Source organism: Venturia canescens, chromosome 1 (assembly GCF_019457755.1).
Source record: "Venturia canescens isolate UGA chromosome 1, ASM1945775v1, whole genome shotgun sequence".
In the NCBI taxonomy this organism is placed as follows: Eukaryota; Metazoa; Arthropoda; class Insecta; order Hymenoptera; family Ichneumonidae; genus Venturia; species Venturia canescens.
Genome location: NC_057421.1, coordinates 36,393,465 through 36,418,871, shown reverse-complemented (window position 1 = coordinate 36,418,871; position 25,407 = coordinate 36,393,465). Strand labels below are relative to the sequence as shown.

Below are 25,407 nucleotides of genomic sequence, written 5' to 3'. Positions count from 1 at the left end.
CTGCCCCTTTTCTCCTCTTCTCTTACATCGATTTTCATTTCTTTCGACACCGTTTTTCTTCTCCTTCCAAGTTACTATGAAACGAAAACAGATGAAATACTAAATATATTAAAAGTACTAGAAATCACAAGCAAACAAGCCAATAGCCCGAGGAGGAGTTCAAAAGCGAATCTTTGTCAGCAATGGATCTCAAATACCAATCACAAGTAAATCGCGGAAAAAGTGCCGATGTCTCGAAATATAATTTGAGATGTAACCGAAGCCTCAGTGAAAAGATGACGAAGAAGGATTTCATTTATGACATTCGTCGGCCACTTCAGGCTGCCAATAAGGTATGAAACTTTATGGAGCTTAACTCGCCTGGGGATAACAAAGTTTGAAGCATTTTCGTACTTTTTTCATCGATTCACATTAGCTTATGATTTTTAAATATCTTAACTTGCTGATCGAGTATGTGCAAATCCATGGAAAAAGGTTTAGAGACATTCATTTATTTTTCAATCTTACTGCCTTCAATACGTTGATTTTATAACGCATTGAAGGTTTATAACGTGCATAACAATCGCTATGTACATTGTTAATGTCAATTTTTTTTAAACAGGTGGAGCAAGCAAGAATTATTACAGTCAACATTCCAGAACATCTTCGACAAAGTAAAATTCCTAAAATAACAATTCGATCACCAATCGCGAAAAATCATTATATCGAGGCTGGTGGAGATGCGACGATGGTAAATGTTTCGATACAACGAAGCTTTCCATTTCAGCTTGAAGTTTACCAGGGGAGCTGGTGTTTTTATTGATTTTTTTTTTCATCTCAGCCAATTCCTTCTGAAAGACATATTCGCAAGGAAAGTGTACAAACTGGGCCAAGATAAAAAACAATATCTGATAACAGTTTTAATGTTTTTTCGAATGATAATCTATGAATTCTTTACTAAGTTAAACTTTAAATTTAAACTACATTTATAGCTAAAAAATGGACGAATAAAAAGAAAACACTCGTTTCCTCATTTAGAATTATTCCGTGCACCGGATTTCAAACTTCGAGTGCAATTTTTGTCATGAACAAATAGCAACTCTTTTCTCCCTCTCGACACACGTGAAGTCTCATCACCGGAAATACTGCAAAATGTGTTATTGGATCCTTGACGATGGTGAGATGATGGAGAATCATTTCATCAAAAAGCATTCAGGATTGTTAACAGCAATTCCTACAATTCCAGCTCGCTCCGATAATTGAGTGTCAATTTTTTCTCGGAATTAAGCTTATACTAATATGTTACAGAACATGAATCATTCATTTCTATCAAGAAAGAAAGAGAAATTGAGATTTTTTTGTACATCATTTATTTTACATCCGAAAGGAAAGACAATTTCTTATTGTTACTTAAAATAATAACATTATCGTGCCTCTAGAAAAATTAAAATTAAACAGAGAAATGTATCGCAATAAAGTGCACATTCCTGGAGGACTACGGAAATTCATTTTATAATTAAATCACGATCCGACGCCTCATCTTTATCGCTGTACTCGCTTTAAATCGTGTGCAGACAATAAATTTCGTTATCTACATTGTTTTTGCCGGTGAGTTGTGAAAAGTCTCAAAAAATCACTTGGTTCCGTAATTTCATTTTTTTATCGTAAAAATGAATTTCACTGCAATCTAACGAAATAAACTGCTGAAAGATCGTGAAAATGTTTAGTCTTCGTTCCATTTGAATAACTCTGAAAAATTTATGACTCGATGAGTCGAACGAAAAACTTGTTCTGCGCATTGAAAACGATGCTCCTCGCATCGGAGCAATTATCAACCCGTGAGCCTCGACTGAAAAAATGAAGTCTTCATCGTTTATTTTCAGTTGAACGTTTTTGTCCGGAACCCAAGTGAAAAAGCCGATCCGACGTAATTTCCTCATCGTTACGATTTTTTCGAGCATGAACTTTCCGGCCAATAAATAAACATTTGGATATAAAATGAGAAATATCGCGATAACAACGTTAATGGCATATTTTGTCTCGTACCAATAGCGAGAAATTCATCTTCATTTTTATGGATCGTCTCCCGCAGTTTCTTCATTATCTATCCTGAACACATTCTTTAATTCAGGAGCAACAATTTTCATCACGTCGTTCACATCGGTCGTAGAATTTACGTATATGAGTTGATAGCCCCTTAAATCGAGATCGTGAGCGAGCAATTTCATATTCTGAAAAAAAAAAATAAGAAAAAGTCTTACATACTCTCGACAAACAAAGAAATTGCGGTGCTTTATTGTGCAATAACTGATGGTATCACAAGGATTCAATAACTTCGCTGTACAATGACGTAGCTTTACGTAAGTCAGCGAACAAAAAAGAATTGCACGTTCATGCTAGCAGTTTCGTTCAATATAACATTTTCAACAAAAAGTTTTCATATTTCCCGATGACCTGGTTGAAAACTTTACCGCACTTCTGCACGTGTTTTGGATTTTGATAACCAAATTCGACATATCGATTACTGCCGTTAGCTTCTTTGTTTTTTCTCACCATCACTAATTACAGAATTATTTTTCTATGGTTATTCATCACTAATATCCGTATTCTTATTATTACTTCTGATCTTAGCCAATCAAGCATTTTTCTGTGGCGAAACAAAACCAAAGATCACTCGATTAAAATTTAATAAGTTTGATTTTTCAATAAAACGAAATATTGTAAAAAATATTTCGGTCGTCAATGAAATGTGAATTGAACCCATTCTCCAATTAATCGCTTGTGCACTCCTCAATTACGGATTACCGATGTTCCAGTGAAGCAATTTTTTACCAGCGGAGCACTTTTTTCATTTCCATATGCTTCCCGTATTTACTTGTCTGATTGCAACCATAATAAGGGTCGTCAAGGACGACGAAACGTGCGATGCCCCAGTTAATAGATCTGCCTATTACCGCTGAATATTTATATACCTGTTCCTTGTTGATTCGTGATTTTGAATCAGGCAATAAAAAGTGAAAAATGGGTAACCTGAGGAGCTTACCTTGGCAACAGTAACGTCGATCCGCTTCAGGTTCTTAAAGTCGAGTATCACGTTGCCCAGATTATTTTCCGAAAGGCTCATTATACTCGCTCGAAGATTCTCCGCGGCTGGAAAAGAGACTGCCTCTTCCGGTGTGACGTGTACTACGCTTCGTTCATCGATCTTTTAAATAAACATGAAAAAAATTGTTCCATTTGAAAACTTCACTAGATTCAGGTCACAGAGCCGCAAAAAGGATTGTGATTGAAAGTTTGTAAAATATGGTGTAGAAGCTATGAAAAATACCGAGTTGGCAGTTAAATATGCGGAAATGAAAGAATTCTCATTCGTTCCTTTTATTTTGGCTTTGTGATTATTTTCATTGCGTTTCTCATTCGGCTAATACGATAGTTTTATTATAAAGTTTGATATTTATTAAATGTCGCATGTTAATAACCGTTTGCTTCGGTTTCCTTGGACTTACCGTTTCAATTACAATATTTACTGATGGCCTGGCTGAGTAGTACAATAATGTTGCTAGATTCAAAACTATACCGATTATAACACCGATCTCCAGGCCGAGGAAGACGCTGGTCACGAGAGTCACAAGCATAGTAACAAAATCCAGCTCTGCAAGGAAGAAGAAAATATTTTTAACAAATTAACGTAAATTCATTTTGTTATATTTTTATTGTTTCTGGACATGCGCTTTCGGGTTCCATCACACGAAGAGACTTTTATACGAATATTTCGGATGAATTTGCTAGAAAAATTTGCTATGTTTTGTAGCAGCGCTGTTATATATCGCTATTCTATTACATTTCACCAAAGTGCATAGTAATTTTGATGTCGGAAGCCGTTCTCTCAAATTTTACTATGTACGACAGGCAAAATTTAGGTCTGCGACATTCTTACATCGAACGACGTATCGATATCCGAATGTCACTCGTTCGTGTCTTTGGCGAAATGTTAAAAATTGGTGAATTGGACTGCACAAATTGCTTGAAATTTTACTATGTGCCACTGGTTAATTTTCATGTCTATACTCGCAACGCCTCATTTAATTGGTGAGCACATAAATTTTGCTATGTTATTGAGCAAAATTCAGTGCGGTAAAAGGGAAAATACGAAACTATGCAATTTTTCGTATAGCACAGAGAAATTTTCATCAAATCATTTCATTATTTACTATGTTTTTGATGAAAATTTCCTCGGTATTAATTTTTGATATAGTACAGCGCGTTATTTACTATGAATCGTGGTAATGGTTCCCCAAACTTTTCCATTATTTGACACACTCTGTAGCGATTATTATTATAATATCGATGTGGTCCGACGTTACTATAAAAACATGGTCATTTTTGCTTTAAAAGTCTCTCCGTGCATAAGAGCCCGTCCCATCGCCTCAGCGCCCAACTTTTGGTAAATAGTATCGCATTTGCATGTTCGGATCATCTAAAGCTCAGAAAAACTACCTTCCGCTCAGGGATTGATGCGGGAACCCGGTACATAGCTAAGTCACCCAGTCAGGTATAGGCCCCGGCGGACCGCTCAACTTGGGAGATTACTCGAGCCATCTGCCGCGATTACGCATTTACCGCTCTCAATGACAATTCATTTTATTATCCGATTTTTTTTTTCATATTGAAATGTAAGGAATGAGAAGAAAAATAATTCTGAAAATCTGAAGCATGTACACTAATTTTGACAAATGAAGTTTCGAAAACTATTCATAACTTGCAATTCATTTGACGCTGCTGATGTAGCTTGCCAGTGATTATTAGCACTAAAATTTTTATATACGTATATATAAATCATGCTTTCAAAAACAGTTCTGACTCACTTTTTGCTCGCCATAGTAAGCTGTAAGTTTTGAAATCCAACATATAGTACATGGCACATATAATGAGACCGGCCAAGGTGGCTTTGGGTATAAAACGAAACGTTGAAGTCAACAGGCCTGCCGCTAACAGAACGAGAATACCTGCAAAACATACGGTGGAATAATTTTTTTCGTGCTTCCGCGGAATTGAACAGTGATATATTGAAAAAAGTATTTTTTTTTGTTTCGCTTCGTGCGTCGTATTGAAAATTGAAAAATTCATTTAAACGTTAAGATCAAGTGGAATATCTCAGCGCAAGAAGAACGAAATTCGGTAATCTTTTGAATTGTTGAAAAATAGATTGGAAGCTGAAGACATTTTTTTTCTTTATTATATCCACCCCATCTGAGAAAAGCAAACCATAATTGTTGTATTCTGAGATTCTATACCCGTGAATATTCCTCCCAATGGTGACCTCACACCTGACGCATGATTCACCGCTGTTCTGGTGAAGGAACCAGTGACTGGCATCGACCTTACGAACGAACCAAAGATGTTGCATATTCCAAGAGCCAACATTTCCTGCGTTGCATCCAAGGACTTACCCATTGCTGGTGAAATATGAAACACACAAGAAATAATGAGAGAATCGTTACACTGTCCAAATGTCAAGATGAGAAAATTTATAGTAATCAATGATAACTCATACAATTAACCCTCAATAGTCACACGGGGTATATATTGGACCCCAGCCTTATTTCGACCGACGATATCAAATGGAAATTTAGAGAAAATGGGACTTGTGGTTCCCTCGGTCGAAAGTTCGAACCTTTGAAAAGAGAGCCTCATCATTATTATTTGAAAGGGACCGTTAGTTTAGTTTTGGTAGTCGATCAAGTCAGACCGTGCGAAGATCGAAGATCTGGGGTCCGATCCACCCCAGCGTGGAAAATTTAACTAATACTACCAGAAAACGTGATTTCTCAGGTTTATAGAACGAGTTGATTTTTCCTGCATTCGTTTCTTTGACACTTTTTTTAATATTAAAAATAACACGAATAGAATAAAATCGTTATGGTCGTTTCTTAAAGGTTCTAAATACATTGCAGTATTTTTATTTTATTATTTTTACAGTTTTTCAATTATTTATCGTCCCCCAAAGTGAGTGGGGTACTTTGGACCCCGTGTGACTATTACGCCAGAAACTTGAGGTGTCACTAGAAAGGGTTAAAAAACAAATAACTAAGTTACCGAAAGTCTACAACTTTTTAGAGTTAAAAAATTTCAAAATTTTAGTTGCAAGTTCGATTCACTGGTGGACTGGTGCACGGAGAAAACGAGGCTGAAAATTCTAGAGGAAAGTACTAAGAATATAGTATCTCGGGGACAGTATAGAACTGGATTGCAGCATTACTTCAAAGAGCAGTAATAAGAAGTGTTTTATCCACCATAGTAAAAAGACCAATACTCATCCCTTTTATTCAAAAGACTTAAGAGTGTTTTTCTCTATAAGCATAGTAAAAAATCTTTTCAGTCACTTCAAATGTTTATATTGTAAAGTATGCTCGGGCAACCCTGAAAAAAAAAACGATGTGTATGGTAAAATGTCACACGTATTCGGTGTATATTCGTGCATTTATCATAGAATTTACTATGCTGACAGTGAAAATTTGTGATTTACAATCCATTTCCACTTATCAGTAAGTGCTAGTCTGGACATGATGAATAAAACTCGAAAACAAAACGAAATATAGTTCTCGCACGTGCATCACTTTTTGCTATGCTCATGAAGCTGTTTAGAATTGAAGGGATGAAAAATTGGAAAATTCAAAAAATACTATGCTGTTTGTAATCGATGCCGAAATACTTTTAAAATTCTTGAATAAAAATATATTCCTCGCTATATAAAACGAATCCGTTTTCTCCGTGTGGCTGATTTAGTTTATGGAGATGAATCGCTCTGCTCCGCTCCGACAATGGATATGCTACGCATGAATTCATGAATTCATCGAGTCGAGAGAGTATATGGCGCAACATGTTACATTCGTGAACCCTCTAAAAAACTACTGAGCCACATAAAATTTCACTTTAAATAGTTATATACCTATGAACTCCTCCTATTCCCATCTCTTTTTCCTTTCATACTCTCAACATGTGCAGGGAGGATCAGAATGTTGGTGCATTACTCATCGTTGGCAAGATTTCATATCCATGAGATAAAAAGTTCAAACCTCTTGGCCAAGAGATGTATAACCGGAAGTGCTACCACGAGCAGCGCTAACAGACTCTCAGCTATTGTACAAAATTCCAAACCTTATGCTGCGGAAGCTATTCGTCGCATCATCAAGATCAATTCGTTCGAGCGATGTTACAACGATTTTCATATTTCCTTAAATAATGCGAAAACGGGAAACTTTTATTCATTTCGTGACCCAAAAAATCGTTTTGTGAACTCTTTCATTCGATGATTAAACGTTTAAAAATTTAAGTCTCGGCAATCGACTTAATTCCAAAATGGTCATACGCGTAAACTCATATTATCAGAAATCCTTTGCATTTGTGATACACGCGTGCAATCCGAGCCAAACTGCACGGGAATAGATTTCGAGCTTTGAATTTTGAGCTTAAATTCAAGACGATACATTGGCACGTATGGACAAATATTGTTTTCATTTGTCCTACACAGCATTGCGATCGTCATGTTAAAATTTTAATTCAGTATTCAAATACGACTATGAGAAAAAATGGCTCGATGGGAAAAATTTTATTTCATTTCAAGCACAATTTTGATTTTATTAAAATGAATTTTCAGGATTTGTATCAAGGGAATTTTTATCGTTTTTCTTCACGTAATTTTGATGAAATACTTACCGAAAGCTTTGGCAATGGCTATATGTTCAATAGTAGAGATGATAGGCATTGTAACAAGAGTCGTACCCATAGCCTTCGTCATGTCGAAAAATTGGTAAGTCACGTTATTAAATGTGGTTGAAAACGGAGGTGGTGCTAAAGGTGGAAGCCCTTGACCCATCGTACCTTAATGAATATTCCAATAGAATCCTTATCATGGTTCTAATTGTATTATACATTTTTTAATAGCATAAAATTCAAGTTCACTCTTGTTACCCGTTAGCTTGAAAGGTTCCATCCCGTTTACATAAAAGATGTAAGCTATAATCGCACCAGTTATGACTACGATAGCGTTCCGGGCGAGGGTAACGATCCACCCGATTTTTTGTAAACTCGTACCCATTCTTCGACCAGGAATATTCTGTATTAACAATCAATTATAAATAAATGCTAAATAAAAACATATATTTAAATTAAATGTGAATTAAAGATGAGTTTATGCAATTGAGAGCAGTGAAAATCAATTAAAAACTGTTGAATAAGCGATCAGGATCACACAGCTTTGATGGTCGATGAAACCAGAAAAGTATTATTTTTATAATTTGCCGTGTGGAAACTAATTCATAGAAAGTATCTTAACTTTTGAATTGTTGATGAACCTTTTATAAGGTTGTGTAATAATATCTTTGCGTTACAAGTTTATGACTAATATGAAAATGCAATAACATTATTGAGTGATCAACGTGCCAATAAATGTAAAAAAATCAACTATTGTCAGAAATGTAATGAAACAACAACAACAACAACAACAACAACAACAACAACAACAACAACAACAACGATGATGATGATAATGACAATAATGGTTACCTTCATAAGCACGAGAATCACTAACGTACAAAGGCCGAGTAAAGTGTCCCAAGGATTTATTTTATTGAGATTGGAGAATATTGCTTTAACAGCGTCGAGAAAGTCTTCAGCTCTTCCAGGAATACCCAATAAGGATTTAAACTGAGACGCAGCGATGTTGATTGCCGCAGCTGAAGTGAAGCCGGTAATAACGGGCAACGATATAAAATCCAATAAGAAACCTGAGCAAATCAATCAGTAATGTAAAGCATGGAAATTCACCCTTTGTGGATTGATACTTCCATCCGTTCTCTTTAGTCACTTTATAGTCGGCTGCCTAGATCGCAATTAATCGAAAGTTTTCTCGAGAGTGTACATACCGAAAATCGGAATTAATAAAAGGTCAGTCGATCGAAGCCTAGTGATTTCGCTCGTGAAAAGGAGACTAATGGATCGTTAAAGTTCGACTCATTATTTTCACTAGGATTTAGTCAATGTACATATAAACTGCGTGTTGCTAAATTACACAGCTATGTAGCCAGAAACTCTCCAACTGCCAAAACTGTTTTTTCCTTCCAATACCGTCTTCGTTAAGGAGTTTCGGTACAGGCGATACAATATTGCCATGCTAAACCATGCTAAAAATATAAAAAATTTCAAAAAGTTCAGAATTTTATAAAATTTCGTGAACATATTCTTTAGTGCCAAATTTGACAATACAATTTTTGAAAGATTTTTCTTCTACACAGTTATCGAGTAACTGATCACTAAAGTTCACGTGTGTATAAGCATAGCGTTTCCATATACATTCCGGGCATAAGAAATCTGCTTTAATGCGTAATTACTCGATAACTAAGTAGAAGAAAATTTTGAAAAAATTTGTGTTTTCGCACTTGATGTTGAAGAACATTATCAACAAATTCGATCAATTTCTTAATATTTAGATTTCTGTACCGAAACTCCTTGAAGGTTTTTTTTTTATCAAATCGGCCAAATACGTACAAAAGATGATTGCATGGTTTTTCATGTAACAAAGGATTTACAGGATACTGACCGAGATGGAAAATTCCCAGAATCGTGATGATACATCCTTTGAGAAAACAAATAAGGACCGCCATGTCCGGCCCATATTTCGAAACAAGGGGCTGTACCATAAGCGCCATAATTGCTGTCGGTCCTATGGTTATGTTTCGGCATGATCCGAACAATATGTAGACGAACGAAGCCATAAACGCAGAGTACAAACCATACTGGGAACACAATTATCGTTTTTTTTGCAACAACAAACGATGCGACGTTTTCACAAAAAATGAAGTAAAAAACTTTGGAAAGAGGAATAAAATAAATACGCAAAGTGAATTTTCGTGATTTCTGGATTCCATATTCGTTCCCGATCTGAAATTCTATTTTGTCGTGTTTTCACATATTGTTACACCCACTTCTCCGAATATGGAAGCCCCTCAGAGCTGACAATTTCAGAACTTTAATTACGCGGGTCGAACTTTGTTCAAATGTTTGAGAACTTCCTGGGCGTGAAATCTCGGTTACCCCGGCTCTGTATTCTCATCGATTATCTCTTTACTGTGTATAATTATTCATTTGAATTTGATTTTTAACAAAGATACCTCGGGGTTGAGACCGGCAACGATACCGTAAGCGATGCCTTGGGGGATGGCGGTTAACCCAACCGTGATGCCCGCTAAAGCGTCTTGAAGTATCCATGTTTTTTTGTAACTTCGTGACCAATCGATAAATGGTAAACGTCGTTTGATATAATCGAATCCAAAAATTTCGAACTTCACTGTAAAACAGAAATGCGGAACAATTCTCAAATTATACGATGGATGTTTCATTTGTCATTCAGTTACATTGCTAATGAGATTTACCGTCGGGATTTTTCAATTTCATGATGTTCTTGATCGAGAGAAAAGCAACGTGTCTGTATACTCACTGGCACTTTGGGAAGTTAAGGGTACCGTTTTATAAAATTTCAAAGGGTTTCAAACATTTGTACTTTCATACATTAAAATATAATCGAAATTAATCCTCTGATTATATTTGTTTCCGTTTATAACAGATCTAAAAAAAAAACTGTACAAAGTAATGAAAACACAATTCGATATACTGAGATGCAAAATAATTGCTAACAGTTGACATAAGAATGAGCTCGATTAATTGATAGCGCTGAGTACGAAGATCGCTGGCCTGTCTCCAAGCAATACGATGAAGGAACTGAAAGTCCCTTTCGTTTAATTGGTGCTTCGCGTGTATATAAAGCCGCTACCGCTTCTCTTGATAATCCGTCTTGAGCGTTATCAGAATAAACTTGTCGATCTTTTAAGACGATCGGACACGTTGTGTAATCAGCAAAACAACTTTTATTCATCAGGTAGCAAAGGTTTTCCAAGGGGGGTAGATAACTTTTGCAAACGAACTCGACGAATTTCAAGTAAACGTTGACTGTTTTTCTTTATTCGTAGTATTAATATCTCATTTTTTCGAGTACTCATCTTTTCAGCTATAATCTTATTTATATCTATATCGTTGATTGGATCTTTTGATCTTGAAATGCATATTTACGTTTGAGTGCTTCCTTATGTGATAAAAGTTTTGTTAAAAATGAAATTGACTTTCTCGTGGTAAAATATCTTTCTGAAGAAAATTTTCACTTTCTCACATTTTTCATCCCGAGCTGATAATTATGTTTGCGGTCTTATCTTCGAGCTCATGCGAACGGGCGAAAAAATATCAATGAACTTAAAAACTCCCGATATATGAAAAATCGATAGAAAATTGTTTATTCCTAAGAAGGAAAAGTATAGCAATTTTCTTATAAATCGATTCGTATGCTCAGCGTTGCTTTGAAAGATTCTTATATATTGTTGCTTTATTCGTGTTGTTGTTTCGTTGCAAGGATAAATTTTGATTGAATAAAGTATTGAAAGAGAGAAGAGTCGAACCATCTCCTCAGAAGATTTCATGTTTGACATTCGAAATTCGAAACAGACCTTTCGGGGAGTTCGTGGCCTCCTCAGTAAGTCGTTATAAAACTCTGTAAACTTATTCTTGTATACGTGTACGCGGGTATAAGAGACACGAAAAAGCTCCCGCAGACGCTCTCGCGTGCGTGACGAATACGCAAGATGCTTGTACGTTACATTGCACGTTGAGTTCTTCGAATTCCCCACGGAGGAATTCAGAGGTTGAATAAACACCATTGCTTTTTCGTAAAACGAAAGTCGAATGATTTTGTATCGATCTAAATCTAAGAATATGAATAATGTTTTATAACGTTGAAACCAATACAAATTAATGATCTATTGTGCCATTTTGCACAACCACCATTTGAAAATGAATCGATTTATTAAAATTGGTGTCAACAGGCATGAATACATAGAATAAAAACGCGTTTTTGTAAATTCGTTGCACTCGTAGTATCCCTGAAAAACGATCCGCAATAAATCTATTATTTTCGGTCTCTAGGGTGGCTTTAACTTTGTGCATAACGGAATTGCTCGCGTGAATAAAACGCAAAATAATTACGTAATTTTTTATTATACAACAATGACGATTTGAATCGTTAGGTAACTTGAGCTCCTGTGATTGAAACCGGTAAAATTTAATCGCGTGAAACGTGCGGATTGAAATCCATCGATAACATTTAGAACCAAACACGTGAAATCCGAAAGGATAATCAGCGAGATATTGTAAAATCGTTCATTAATAAATAATTATATAATGGCTCTGTTTGATAAGAGATTTGGCTAAGATGTTTCTTTGTTTCCAGCTTTCTGTTTATCGTAATTACGTTCTTTCTCTTCGATGAATTGATGAAACATAGATTCGATCATTATTGTTGAACGTTGGATTGCAATTATGGGAAAAACGATGGCTTGCTTTGTACTCAAAATACAGCAGGTTTTTCTTAAAAATATTCGAATACAGTATTATGGCATATTTTTATTAATTTTTAAATCATTTTGAAAGTCAGAGCTCTGAAAATTGCCTATATAAAAAAATCTATAATCTTCTTCATAAATTGGAATGGCGTGGGAAATATGTCATTTTTTAAGATGCTCATCGAAAAGGATTTTCATTCAGCGACAAATTGAGTTCCGCTGATAAGTGAAACGAAACGTTCGCGCGTTTTTTATAACGTTGACGTACATTTTTTTCAATGGGGTGAGATAATTTATTGTGTCCAGAGATGGAATTAAGGTTGATCCTCTGCGACAGCCCCAACCAAAAGTTATGTACTGTCTGCATATTAAAAGGCTTGATAATTCGTTCGGATCGTAATCAATAACTTTGTAAAGAGCCTATATACGTACTCGGTGCCAGCAGATATAGTACAAATATCATTTGCTTTCGTAAAATTTATTCTAAAAGTATTTTTGATCCGACATCGTGAGTAAATTTTTTGACGGAACTATCCAGGTTACGCTTCAACACACAGAAAAGGTTGTCTATACAGACGACATTCGCTTGTTCGCTTGCAAAATATATCGTATGCAGCCTAAACCTTCGTACTTCTCGAGGCTATATCTGTCAAACTAGATGGTCAATCACCTTGATTTTTTTTCACAATATCTGTGATATCCTGCTCTAACTCCTCCTCGTTTTTTATAAACTTCCTAATTTTAGTACTAGCGGTAGAATTAATAATGTGCCGTTTGCTTATGCATGGTCCATATGTTACGTGTTAATTGAGTCAACTTCAATAACATATATCTCGGGTTCGGGATGGTGAAACTTGTTAAAATTTTATAGAGGTGTTGTTCATATGTTAAACAATACGTATGCCAAATTTAAATAATTTCCTAATTTAACTGTCTCGTGGAGGAACCACCTTAATTCATCGGTGTATTTGTGAGGAGCAAGATGATTAAAGGCGCGTGCGCGAGACAAAACTTTCGCCTCGAAATAGAATGCAGGAAAGCGTGCCCGAGGATTCCGTCAGTGCCGCGCGAAACGGCGAACTCGACGCGGGCCTGGCTCTAAACAGGGGCTCATTTAACAGCTTTAACAAAATAAAAATAGGAGATTAATTCTGAGATACTGTCGCGTTGCAGCTCCTAACGTTGCAACAAAAACATAAAATCGTCATCTAAATTATTATTTTCTATTCTAAACGTTGAGCTCACGTGTTATAAAACCTCAAATATCATGATGCGTTAATATATAAAGGGGTTATGGCATATATTAATAACCGAATAAAAAACTCAATTTTGACATTGCGATTATTATAACGATCGTCATTTTGACATATTGTTATAATGCATGCACACACTTGAATGCTGAAACAATGTAGCGATGAAAATGCTTCGTAGGACAGCTGACCCGTTTATAGCTTTCTTTTTTGTATCTTTAAAAATATTAATGATGGTAATAATAGTAATAATGAAAACCAAAGTAGTTTTATTCGTGTTCTGATCACCGTCAGATTCTGAGCTGGGTTGAGTTTGATCAACGCTATTATTGGTGTCCTCATTGACGTCTGATTGTTTGGCCAACGACGTATCATATTGAAATACCACGCTCTGAGTTGATCGAAAATAATTACATAAATTGAGGTTTTCTTCAAAGATAAATTGATGTCTGGCGCGAATTACGAATAAGATTATGTTCCAACCACTTAAGTGTATTAAAATTTTTTCCTTATAGGTTTGTCCATCCTGAAATACTAACAAACATTTTGTCTTCGATCCAACCCATGTAGAACTTAAAGTCTTTCTTGAGTAGAAACGTCACAGCTGTCAATTTTTCCGAGTGAGCAATTCTTGATTGTGACAGGTAAGGATAACTGAAAAGATATTTGAAATGGGAATAATAAATAAGTTCAACTTGAAATTCGTGGATGCTCGAATTGCTATGCGAAAATAAATAAACCATCGAACAGGTAAAAGTTTTAGATAATTCATGATGAGTATCATCTCGACCGCACAGTAGATTAATCCCAACTATATGTTTCATTAACTAAAATCTCATAAAAAGTGAGCTGAAGTATGGTGCAACAATTGCATCAATGATGTTGAGGAGAATCAATGAATAATTGCTTCGATATTGAAGGAATAAACATTAATTGTGCTCGCAAAATAGTAAGGGCTCTTCTCGGCAAACTCTCAACGAATGCGCGTTTAATCCCAAAACTCGTGCGTGAATTTTGAGTGTCCTAGATAAAATAGATACGAAAAAATGTTTGATGTTCCCAAACCGTTTTGCGCGTAATCCCCATCGTCGTATTATGATATCACAAAAATTGTTAACCCACGAACAAAAAAAAACTAATCGAAATCACAGAATGGAAGAGTGCAAATATTGCGAAAATAATGTATTCAGCAGATATTACAAGGATATCGAGAAAATAAAAGTGACGCGTCGGTGTGGTCATGAGATCTTATTTAGCAAAGACTTGACCGGAACGACGGGTTTGTTAGTTGTGTGAGGTATTACTCCTCCGGAATAAACTAATAAGAGATAGAGCGGGAAACCGAGACGGAGCAAGAAGAGACGAATTGAGTTAATTTTATGTGACGCCATTCCGAGATGTTCATGGATGTGAGAAAATGATGAGAAGAAGACGAAGGGAGAGAGCGAGTGATTAGGAGAGAAAATAAAAAAGAAAACAAGTGACTCGTTAAAAGAGTAGCATCAGCATGGAAAATCTTTGAAACATAAATTTAAAGAAAAATATCTTTCTCAATTACATTTGCGTCAGCGTGCATTAGCCGTGATCAAGGGAAACTGTAAGAGGATCTACTTTATACTCCCTTACATCATCGCGTTCTTCTTTTCTGTATGCATTGCTCGCGAAAAATCATTGATAAGACGGTCTTGAAGAAAAGAACGTTTTCTTCGAGCACGCGGCACACAAGCTTATTACGCGGAGCCAACATGTTCGTCGAAACGACCATTGGACGCGCGGTCGTGTGAACATAATTCTGGACGTCGGCAACGCGATTTTTGTGGAAGTGGATTAAACGAGATGTGGAATAAAAAAATTAATTTATTCATATTTATTTTAACAAGATTAACAAGGGCTCTGCGAGACGGAAAAAATGATTAGTGAATCGACAAAAGTTTTGTAAGCACAAGCTTCGTATACGGGAGACATCAATCAAGAGACGCGACAGTTTTCCAAGTATACTCTGATTTCAATTCGAAGCAATTTATGTATCTATACGAAGCACAGACAGCTCTTAAATATATTTCTGCTCTAAATTGATTCATTTTTATATTAAAACGACAACGTTGAACGTTTCATATCCGTATTTCCACGACGAATGATTTTATCTCTACCGGTAATAAATTCGTTTGAAAATATTGAAAATACACTTCATTGTCCGTCCGCCAAACTAGCTTCATTGAAATAATACACGGATCAAGGAAACAATCAAAACAAGTAAAACGAAGATTGTTTTAAAATAACCGAATTTTGATGATGTACTCGCATACGAAGGCGTGCTTAGAAATCTCTTGACAATAACATACTATAAAATACAGATGAAGTGCAGTGTCTGGAAAAATGCATAAAAATAAAATCCGAAAGTGTGACACATCGATCTGCGGAGACCCGTTCATCTTCCATCAAGCGGACCTAAGAATTTAACTATCTTTCTCACGTTCTTTCGTATCTTGATAAACCGGCTGACTGGGAAGTGAAAAATGGAATTCAATATTTCCCTCGACTTCAAGAAATCCATTCCATTCCATTCTACTCGGCACCTTCGGGAAGAAACAGCATGAGCGAGAGAGAGAGTGACGCAAATCATCGATGTAAAAACTTTGGTCTTGCGTCGCCAGAACTCTGAACGTCTTCAAGGAGTAACAAAATGAGTAATTTCGTTTCTTCATTCGGTACGTAAGTTTTTCAATTCCAATACCAATACAGACCCGATCTGCACTAATTCATAATTCACTGAATAAATATTCTTTTCAAAAAAAATGTTGAATGAGGAAATCCATGAAACTGTTTCTATTATCGAGACGTTCATGCAGTTGCGTTGTGACGTCACAAAATACATTACAAATACAAACATGTGTCTCGATATGTGTCATATGCGCACAACCTCACACAAATATAGCGAGCATTCAGTAAAAATATTCTTGCGTCTCGTGTTTTGCTGTATCGGGCTGATTAGCGGTACGTGTGCTGATGGCAAGATTTTCAACGGCACATATATCTATATAAAATTGAGATAGCAGACAGCAAATAGAAGCATGCGAGCACGAGGAAAATGTAGAATTCAAATATATTGAAAATCAAGAGAAACGTATGAACGATCGAAGAATGTCTTCGAAACGTTTTTTTTCTTAACTAATGAAAATATGATTTGGCAAAACATGAACGATTAAAATTCTTATTGTAGTAGAAATTACTCGGGTTTAATTATGTCTCAAAGGAGATCGAACTGAGCCGAGCAGAGCAACTGAAATTAGTCTGTTGTATACAACCATATAACAATTTACATACTCAGGTATACGTTTTGGTGGGACAAGCAAGATAATTAAGCCTGAAATAGGCCAGATGGGGTGGATAGACATTACGTGTAATGGAGATTCTGTCTTTAACTTGTTTTTCGTCCTGGTCGTTTTAGATAAGGGTTCGAAGTTCGAAAGTGCTTTTATTTGACTTTCTTCACTTCCTGTCCCTCCATGATCTCATTTACAATGCGGAGTAGAAATGCGAATACAGCGCTTACTTTAATCATCAAAATGCGGGAATCCGGCTTGTTTATTTTATATTTTTATTTGTTGGAAAGCTCTCATTTAATGATATACGCATAAAAATTGCCCGACTAATTGCGTAACAGGAACAAGATATCATCGGTTCCGAGAAATTTTCCCTGTTGGAAAAATTCTTGAGATACGGTTAGCCCTTATATTTACGAAATTTCAATATCGGATATTTTCCGTCTGGAATAATAGCAGTCGAAATAGATCAACTTCACTTCGTACGCGACCAAATAATTTTTAACCCAAATAAAAAAAAATCACACCCAAAGAAATAATTGATAGGACGTATAAGATATAGATCGAAAATTTAATATATTTTCCAACAGCTGCTGAAAACGAGCGTGACATCGGAGATTTGCTTTTTGGTTTATGAGGTTACCGTACAAGCAAATGGTTGAATAATCGACCCGAAAAAAATGAATTGGATCAAACATAATAACAGGCTAGACGTGTTAACAGATTTTTTTATTGGTACTGGCGACGCGTTGTGTGTTGCACGATGACATACGTAGAAGGAGTTATGTGAGCATGAAGTACGTTGAAATGAATGGCGAAAGGCATACTCTTCAATTTGCAAAGAAAAAACCATTTATTTTAATATTTCTCGTAGGATGGTCAATGATATTTTATTTTCATTTTAAGCTTTAGGGACAGATCCATTTGTCAACATTAGCCTTTGGCGTGTCGTGATTTTCAGCCCCTTTCGTGACGCAGCGAGCTTTGCACGAAGGTACACTGGATGGACGGGTTACGTGCAAACGTTTATTTCAACCCCTACGAGACCGGATGATCCGTGAGAGTGCCCCCCCTCCGTGAACTTCCTTTCCACCTTATTCAACGTGCTTTGATATACCTTTTCTTGAATCTTTTGATTTTTGTCATTAGCTGCTATGTTTCTAGGCAAGTCCCCATTAACGTCGATGCACTCGTTCCATTTCACTTTACCTTGTTTTTGGAAATTACGATCATCTATGTATGATTGGATGCGAAAAAAAAATTATTCCGTCTTCAATCAACGTTTTTTCATCACTATATTTCGTTCCAGCTGGCATCAATTTCTGATCCACTTTTCAATCGTTCGAATTTGAACATTTGAGTAAATCACGACCCATTTTGTAGTTATGATCGAAGACATCAGTGATATTAGTTAGTTGACTTTTTGTCATAGTACCATAGATATTCCTCAATCCGTCTATTAACACTGTAATATTTTCTCTCGTATTTTCTGAATTTAAAATAACTCGGGGAATAGGAAATTTTTGCAAAATATGATCAAAGATGAGTTGTTAAAGCTTTAATGGGAGAAGCTGCAGCTCTATCACAGTGAGCGCTTAGGAGCTCTTCTGCGGTGTTCGTCGCCGCTCTCTCAAAACGAAGCCATTAAACCGAGTCTTATAAATTTCCGATATTTGACTGGAAAAAATGTTAAGCGCATTACCATCGTAAATATCAACTTTGAATATAGACGTTTATTAACATTGAAAGAACCTGGTTTTTGTCACAGCGCCAACCTCGACGACAAGAATTATTGTAACATTCAAAAGATACAACTTTTATTTTCATACCTTTCAAAGGGGTCTCATTTTTTGAGAAAAAATATTGCTCTTGTTAATTGATATCTTGTGTGTTCGAAATTGGGTTTTTTTACATGTCCTCATGGGATATCACCAATAAATGGTAAGAAAAGTGGTGAAATGATAATTATTCCTTTTTTTTAAATACTAGGCACTGCCGAACCATGTGACGGTCAATACATTTTATCTTTTACTGCTATCATGTGACCTCCCCCTTTTTGGAGCATCTTTGAATGGTCTTAGTGGTCATGCAGGGAGTAATCAAACAACTATTGACTTTTCTCTTTTACATGGCTTACCATCGGCTTTAGAGCCTTAAATCTCAATCTTGTGCTCTTTTTTTGATTTTTACTAAATGAGGAAGACATTGTGAGGATAAACGAGACGTGTACGTAGGTAAGAACTTACCTCCAGTTGCCATATTGTTTGAGAATAACGAAAAAAAAAATCGTACGAATAGGTGTCACTAATGGAGAATCAAAATTCTTCAGTCTCCTCGTGTACTTTTAAAATTCGTCAACGATGAGATATCTCGTTTGGTCTTCCTTGATAAGCTCACATCCATATACTTCACTGCGCGAGCAGCATCCGATGGGAACGTTGTTCAAAGAACCGTGAAATCTTTCAAACTTTCCTTTATTCACACAAATTCCATTTTTTCAGCTCTTTCGACTTCTGTTTTACGGTCAAATCACTTGGTGTGATTTTTCATGAAATTCTCTTCCAATTAGTCGGGATTCATTCTCGTCCACGAAACTGCTTTCAGAATCCAAGTTGACAATACCCGTTACACCATTAAATCACTTTTAACACCTTTAAAAATCCTTTGTCAACAACCACATCCATAAGTAATGGCTCATGAGTATTGCATTTTCAGCCCCATTCAATTCGAGTTCAATATTCGTTTACTTTGCGTGTGTTCACATTGACGAATAACCGTTTTCGTTTTTTGATTTTGCGTGTTCGACGGCTCGAATTCACCTTGAGATGTGTTGCCTTAACAAATGTATTAAAATTTCATCGCTGCCTCCGTATGATTCACATGCATTTTCGAATCGTATAATATCAAACGGTAAAAATGATTCTCAATTTTGTAAAGCTTCCATGCTTTATATGTACTATCCACAAACTTGGAACGCGTGGTCAGAAGGCGTCTCTATCGATAAAACATAAAAATTTTGAAATACTGCATACTAATTAGAAATTGATTGTTTTTTAATTACTCGTACGGTGGTGAGTTCTTCTAATCATATAACCGCGTAAATTTCAAAACATTTTCGTTTATCTGTTTTAGGCAATCGGAGCGTTACAAATCGTTGCGCCCGAGCACAAACAATTCCTTCTATCGTTATTTTCTTTATATGTAAAAGGTACTCTGTAAGTCCGAAAAAAATGCTAAAAAATATTCGCAAAACGGATTTCTCGAACAAAGCTCAACCTTCGCAAACTTTTCGGGCTGAGAGACGTTTTCAACCTTCTGTGAGAAAAGAGCATCCATTTTCACTGGTACACGATCATGCTCACATGTGACTGCATAATCCGGGCGATTATTTCGCAAAAATTTGATATACGAAGCTTTGTCATCTCGTGCTAAAGCTCGCACATGGCGTAGAACTTTTATGTAATTTAAGCCGCTTAAACCATTCGATATAAAGTGCATATATACGTCACGTGTATGTTGACATCGCACAAAAAGTGTGAGAACTCATAAGCTCAGATATTTATAGTGAAATTGAAATGACAACGAATTTTTACCGAAAAGCTTGAAAAAAATAAAAATCTTTAAATAAAATCTTTCAAATGAAATCTTTAAAATTTTATTTGAATTTCAATGTCTCGATATATATATTGGATATATAATAACTTTGTAAAGTAAAAATATATTCCCAATGTACCGAATGAAATAAATGAAATGTCAATTCACTGAAACTCTGGTTTAATTTTGTTTTATATTGATCATTAATCATTCGAAGGGTCATTTAATTAACCGAATTCAAACAAGTTACTATTTCACGTTTTCTTCAGCAATCTTTCAGAAATATTAATAACATTTGAAGTTTAAAAGGAAAAAACAAAGGATTATACGAATTAAGAAAAAAGCTACAAGTAGAAAGTTGTAAGCTATTCTGGCAGAATTTTATATGATGTTGAGAGCTTCCTCTTGCAAGAAGCTGAAATAATTAAGAATACGAGTTTATTGTAAGTGCAGACCAGGTGAAACTCGGAGCGGAATTTCCTGAATGAAAATAACGCGTTTTGTAGCTTTTAGAAGCAAATCCTGCATATTTCAACTGATACATTATTAATTTTCATTAATTATCGAATTTTTGTATTTGACATAATGAACACACGCACATGCCCTTAACGTGTAAAATATAACGAGTGTGCACAGCAAATTGCTTTTATATGAGCACATTTTTTCGCACACTCATAAACCTGTGGGACGATGCACTCAGTTTTTTTCATCCATATCAAAACTTTCCACGATTTTGCCACACCTGTATTAATTGTATTAATGTATTAACTTTTCTCTATCTCTCTCTTTCTTCGCTTATTTCACTTTTAAACGTTCGCTCTTTGAGGTTGAGTTGCAGATTCGTTTCATAACTTAAAGCGTATACCTCATAGTAGTAAATTCCTTACACCGTAGAATACACATGTTTACAGACAGGCGTACGAGCACGTGTCGGCAGCCACGTTGGATACTAGAAAATAATAGACCACGAATGTTCAACGTTTTATAACTGTACTGAACTGTTTTACACGGTGCATGCGTGATACAGCATCTCCACGAACGAGACGTGCTGTAACGCTTGAAACATAGGCTTGAGTGTCAAGGTTCTTATCTGTATAGTGGAAGACTTGTACATGAAAATATATGTGGGCACGCAGTCCGTAATCTCGATGAGGGGGGAGACTGAACAGCAACGATTTTATTGTAGAGTCTGATTCAAAGTATCAGCTATTTTAAAACCATATTGTATATATAGAATCGAGTAGTCAAAGTAGTGGCACGTATTGGGAAAATCCCAATCCTTCTGGAATTCGATTAATTCGATTGTCGTGAAAAATATTTAATCAATAAAGAAGCACGAGCTTGACAGCTATAAATGTTGAACTTTAAAAATTCTTTGAATCACAAATCGAATGAATTCGATTAGTCCAATGTTGAGTAAACGCCCGAAAAGTTTTCCGACGACGCTCAAACTCAATCATAATTTGAAACTCTATACATTTTGTGTCGAATAATTTTTCCTTTTGTTCCAGTACAATATTGAAATGGTGCAACGTGCGATGGAGTCGTACCATGTGTTGTAATCAACATTGTTATAAATTTTCTGCTTTACTCTCGTTTGCATTAATAATGCCCAATTCTCGTAATCAATCAATTTTTAACACAGAAATTCGATTATGAATTTCTAGAGGTTATGTTTACGAAGTAAAAAACTTTCCTCATTTGTGCATACCACTCATTTCAGCACTAAGCTATTCTCCATCACGGAGAATACACCGACATCACGACGACGATGACACTATTGCGGATTTCGTTATATATTCAACAGGTTATCTATATCATCGTCATATATATCTATCAATACGCATGTGGTCGTATTCAGTTATTCATGAGAACCATTAGCACCGCAAATTGGAAGTTTTTTTTAAATTCGATCAGTGAATTTTTCCCAGTTTTTCACGCAGTGTTCCACACGTAAAAAATCGAAAACTCAGCTAATCGGGATGAATAGTGCATAACTCGCCCACCTGCTTCGTATAAGAAGATAATGGAAAGAAGCTACTTTATTTGGCAAATAATATACTCCACATTTTTTATGTGCACACTTTTGTTAACAATTGTTCATAAGTATATCCACTTCGTAACATTCTGACCGGGATGGAGAACAAAAAAATGTGATGAAAAATTAAACTTAAGGAAATCAACTTGCCTAATGTTATTTTTTAATCCAACTGTATTAACGACTGTTTCTGTTTTCTACGTTCATCCTGGCACTGATGTGTGCGACTCCTACGGCTCGTACACGAACTTCGTGGTATTCAGAAGGGAGAAATCTCTATCTGCCGTTTCCTCTCAGCCCCATATTTCTGCTTTTCGTAACATCTCTCTCTCTCTCTCTCTCCCTCTCTCTATCCCGTTTCATGCTCTTTTTCTTCCTTCCTTTTTTTTTTTATGTTTTGCCCCTTTTTCTCTTCAGTTTTCAGGTAGTTGATGGCTGATTGTGCTCTGTCAATTTCTGCTTTACCGACTTTTACATTCTTTTCTACCTATTTTCCCTTCCCCCTTCTGCCTTCCCAATCTTTCGCCTGTATTTCGAATTTTAAAAAAGTGGTCACTGCTATATAATCACACGAATAAAGTCGAATTTCTTAATGTATTTATTTCCTTTATTAGTAGATTCTCTTGATCCTCTTTTTGATAATATCAAAGAATTGGTGAGGATGATTCTACGCAAAATTATTTATTCAAACCCAAAGTGAGAATGTTTTTTGAAACATTCAAAAATGTCAAAAATGTTTTTTGAACAGTGAAAAATTGCAAGGTTTCGTTATTCGATTGAGGATGTGCTTCGACAACTATAATTCACTATAAATTCACCGTAAATAAAAACGATTTTTTTCTTAAAAATTGGAATTCTTTTTTATTAAAAAAATCGATCTATGTGACTGAAAATAAACCATAAAATATAGTTACTATCATTGAAAACATTGACATTTGACATATGTATATCAAAACTATAGGGGAGACCGGGACTAAACGGAGTATCCGAAAAATTATGGATTTTTTTTTGTCCCTTTTTTTAAATTATTTTATTTGTCCGAAAATGAACAAAAAACACGCATTAAATTTATCTAATTCTACAGGTACAAAACTTCTATAAATACAAATATAGAAATCAATGAACAGAAAAAAATTACAAATTCGTGCACATCGAAAGATGTTCCGGACCTACCAAACCAATTCTACGTGTTAAAGATCTCGCTGTGTGTGTGCGCGCACGTGTGTGTGTATGTGTGATCAAAGAGCTAGGTATATATTAATCACACGAGGGATATGACATGACATATACATATATACCTGACGATGCTGGAAAGCAATTTAAAAAATTCGATATCTCGGAAAATATTCAATTGCGCTAAAAATCCTCTGGAGTGAAGTTTTTCTGTATCAAACGAAGATGTATGCCAAATTTCAGCTCGAAATTTGGTTATCAGCTTTTCAAAGTTCATTCAAAACTTCTTGTTCTAATTTGAGTTAAAATATTTTTTTCTAAATTTTTTTTTTCAAAATTCTCTTTTTTTCGTATCATTTCCAAAGTCGAAAAGCATTTTTATAGAAATTTTCACATTTTCATTATACCGTGTACAGTAATCACAGACATATTTTTGGAGCCCATGCTTCATTTTTGGATGCACCGCTGCATAAGAATCATACGTCCACCCGGTCCACCTGCACCACTTTCGACACAGAATCCATGATTCAGTGGATACAGAATATAAATTGTTACAAAATAAACATCGGTGTTCACATTGCTAGACGTTCTTTTTTTTCTATCTACCTGTATCTTTGGTGTTGTTCAGTTTTCTTTCAATTTATTTTCCTGTTCTATCAATCCTCGATAATAAGGTGACCTTTGAAAAAACTCCTGTTTGGTCATATGCATGCTTCTTTCAGGGGGTTTTGAAACCGTTGGTGATTCAAAATATAAAAAAACTCACTCATAAACAAATAGTTTTGGGATTATTTTGGGATTCTATAAAATTCAACTTTCATACCGAGATAATCCAGATCTTCCTCTGAACTTGAGGAGTCTGTGACGAATTGTCTGAAAATACTTGAAGATTTCTCAAAGACGGCTTGCAGAACTAGAGCAGTGCGCAATAGGCTCGACAGTTACCTTCATGTTTTTTTTATATTTATAACAAATTTCTGCAGAGAGATGAGACACAGGTATAACAATTATTATTCTATTTGATAGTTTTCTTTTTTTATTTTTTCTCCTCTCGTATGTTCTCCAGCGCTGAGAGCGCTCACAGTGTGTGTTCGACTTGCAGCCCGTATCATGATCATCGTGACTCGATATTATCATATTATGCACTTACGTCAGATTTAAAAAATTAAAAATAACAGATCCAATATTGCGGACGAAATAGTCAGAAACGGTATCTACGATCATAGACACCACAATCAACCTCGGAAAGGTTAAAGAACACTAATTACATATTTTTTTTCAAATTCGTTTGTTTTTTTATATTATCATTATTAAAAAGTATTCATATGAGATTTGTGAACAATGACCCCGTACAGGTTTGAGTCGTCATTTTCTGGAGCGTATTTTCTGGAGTGAGCATATTTTCGTCCGCCAGATTGTATCTGTCATTTTGAATTTCGAGAATCTGAGAATGGATTCGTCATCAGCGATTCCGAAACCACCGAGTAACAAGTTTTATGCTTAATGGATCGATTTCTGAAAATGTCATCCGCTCTATTGGATCCGCCATGTTGAATTTAACAAATTTTGAAAATTTGTAATCGGATTCGTAATCAGTAATCCCAAAA

At 35.6% G+C, this 25,407-nt stretch overlaps 3 protein-coding genes across 12 annotated transcripts in view; 2 read left to right on the top strand and 1 right to left on the bottom strand.

Moving 5' to 3' along the window:
• The first annotated feature begins 182 nt into the window (after positions 1–182).
• LOC122411522 (uncharacterized) lies at positions 183–1,386 on the top strand. The gene is made up of 3 exons (XM_043420427.1): positions 183–332; positions 602–730; positions 1,018–1,386. The coding sequence occupies exons 1-3, from the start codon at positions 183–185 to the stop codon at positions 1,240–1,242; spliced, it is 504 nt and encodes a 167-aa protein (XP_043276362.1). The 3' UTR covers positions 1,243–1,386.
• LOC122406792 (sodium-independent sulfate anion transporter-like) lies at positions 1,327–21,664 on the bottom strand. 3 transcript variants are annotated; one of them, XM_043412518.1, is made up of 12 exons: positions 21,455–21,664; positions 19,242–19,829; positions 10,149–10,324; positions 9,578–9,773; positions 8,545–8,765; positions 7,951–8,095; positions 7,696–7,860; positions 5,274–5,435; positions 4,845–4,985; positions 3,486–3,631; positions 3,023–3,184; positions 1,327–2,210 (listed from the first exon to the last, which is right to left on the bottom strand). In XM_043412518.1, exons 2-12 carry the CDS (start codon positions 19,252–19,254, stop codon positions 2,052–2,054), a joined length of 1,686 nt encoding a protein of 561 aa, XP_043268453.1. In that variant the 5' UTR covers positions 19,255–19,829; positions 21,455–21,664; the 3' UTR covers positions 1,327–2,051. The 3 variants fall into 3 exon arrangements, with proteins under 3 accessions (XP_043268453.1, XP_043268446.1, XP_043268436.1); XM_043412511.1 differs by lacking the exon at positions 21,455–21,664 and having other exon boundaries at positions 19,242–20,015; XM_043412501.1 differs by lacking the exons at positions 19,242–19,829; positions 21,455–21,664 and adding an exon at positions 10,410–11,574.
• The window catches only part of TrissinR (Trissin receptor), a 139,716-nt gene continuing 127,792 nt past the window's right edge, over positions 13,484–25,407 (top strand). The window contains exons 1-4 of one of the 8 annotated variants that reach the window (XM_043412595.1): positions 13,484–13,908; positions 14,188–14,316; positions 14,423–15,510; positions 16,027–16,380. The gene's annotated coding sequence lies outside the window, so the exon portion shown is untranslated. The other 7 variants (XM_043412586.1, XM_043412567.1, XM_043412577.1 and 4 more) reach the window with 7 other exon arrangements.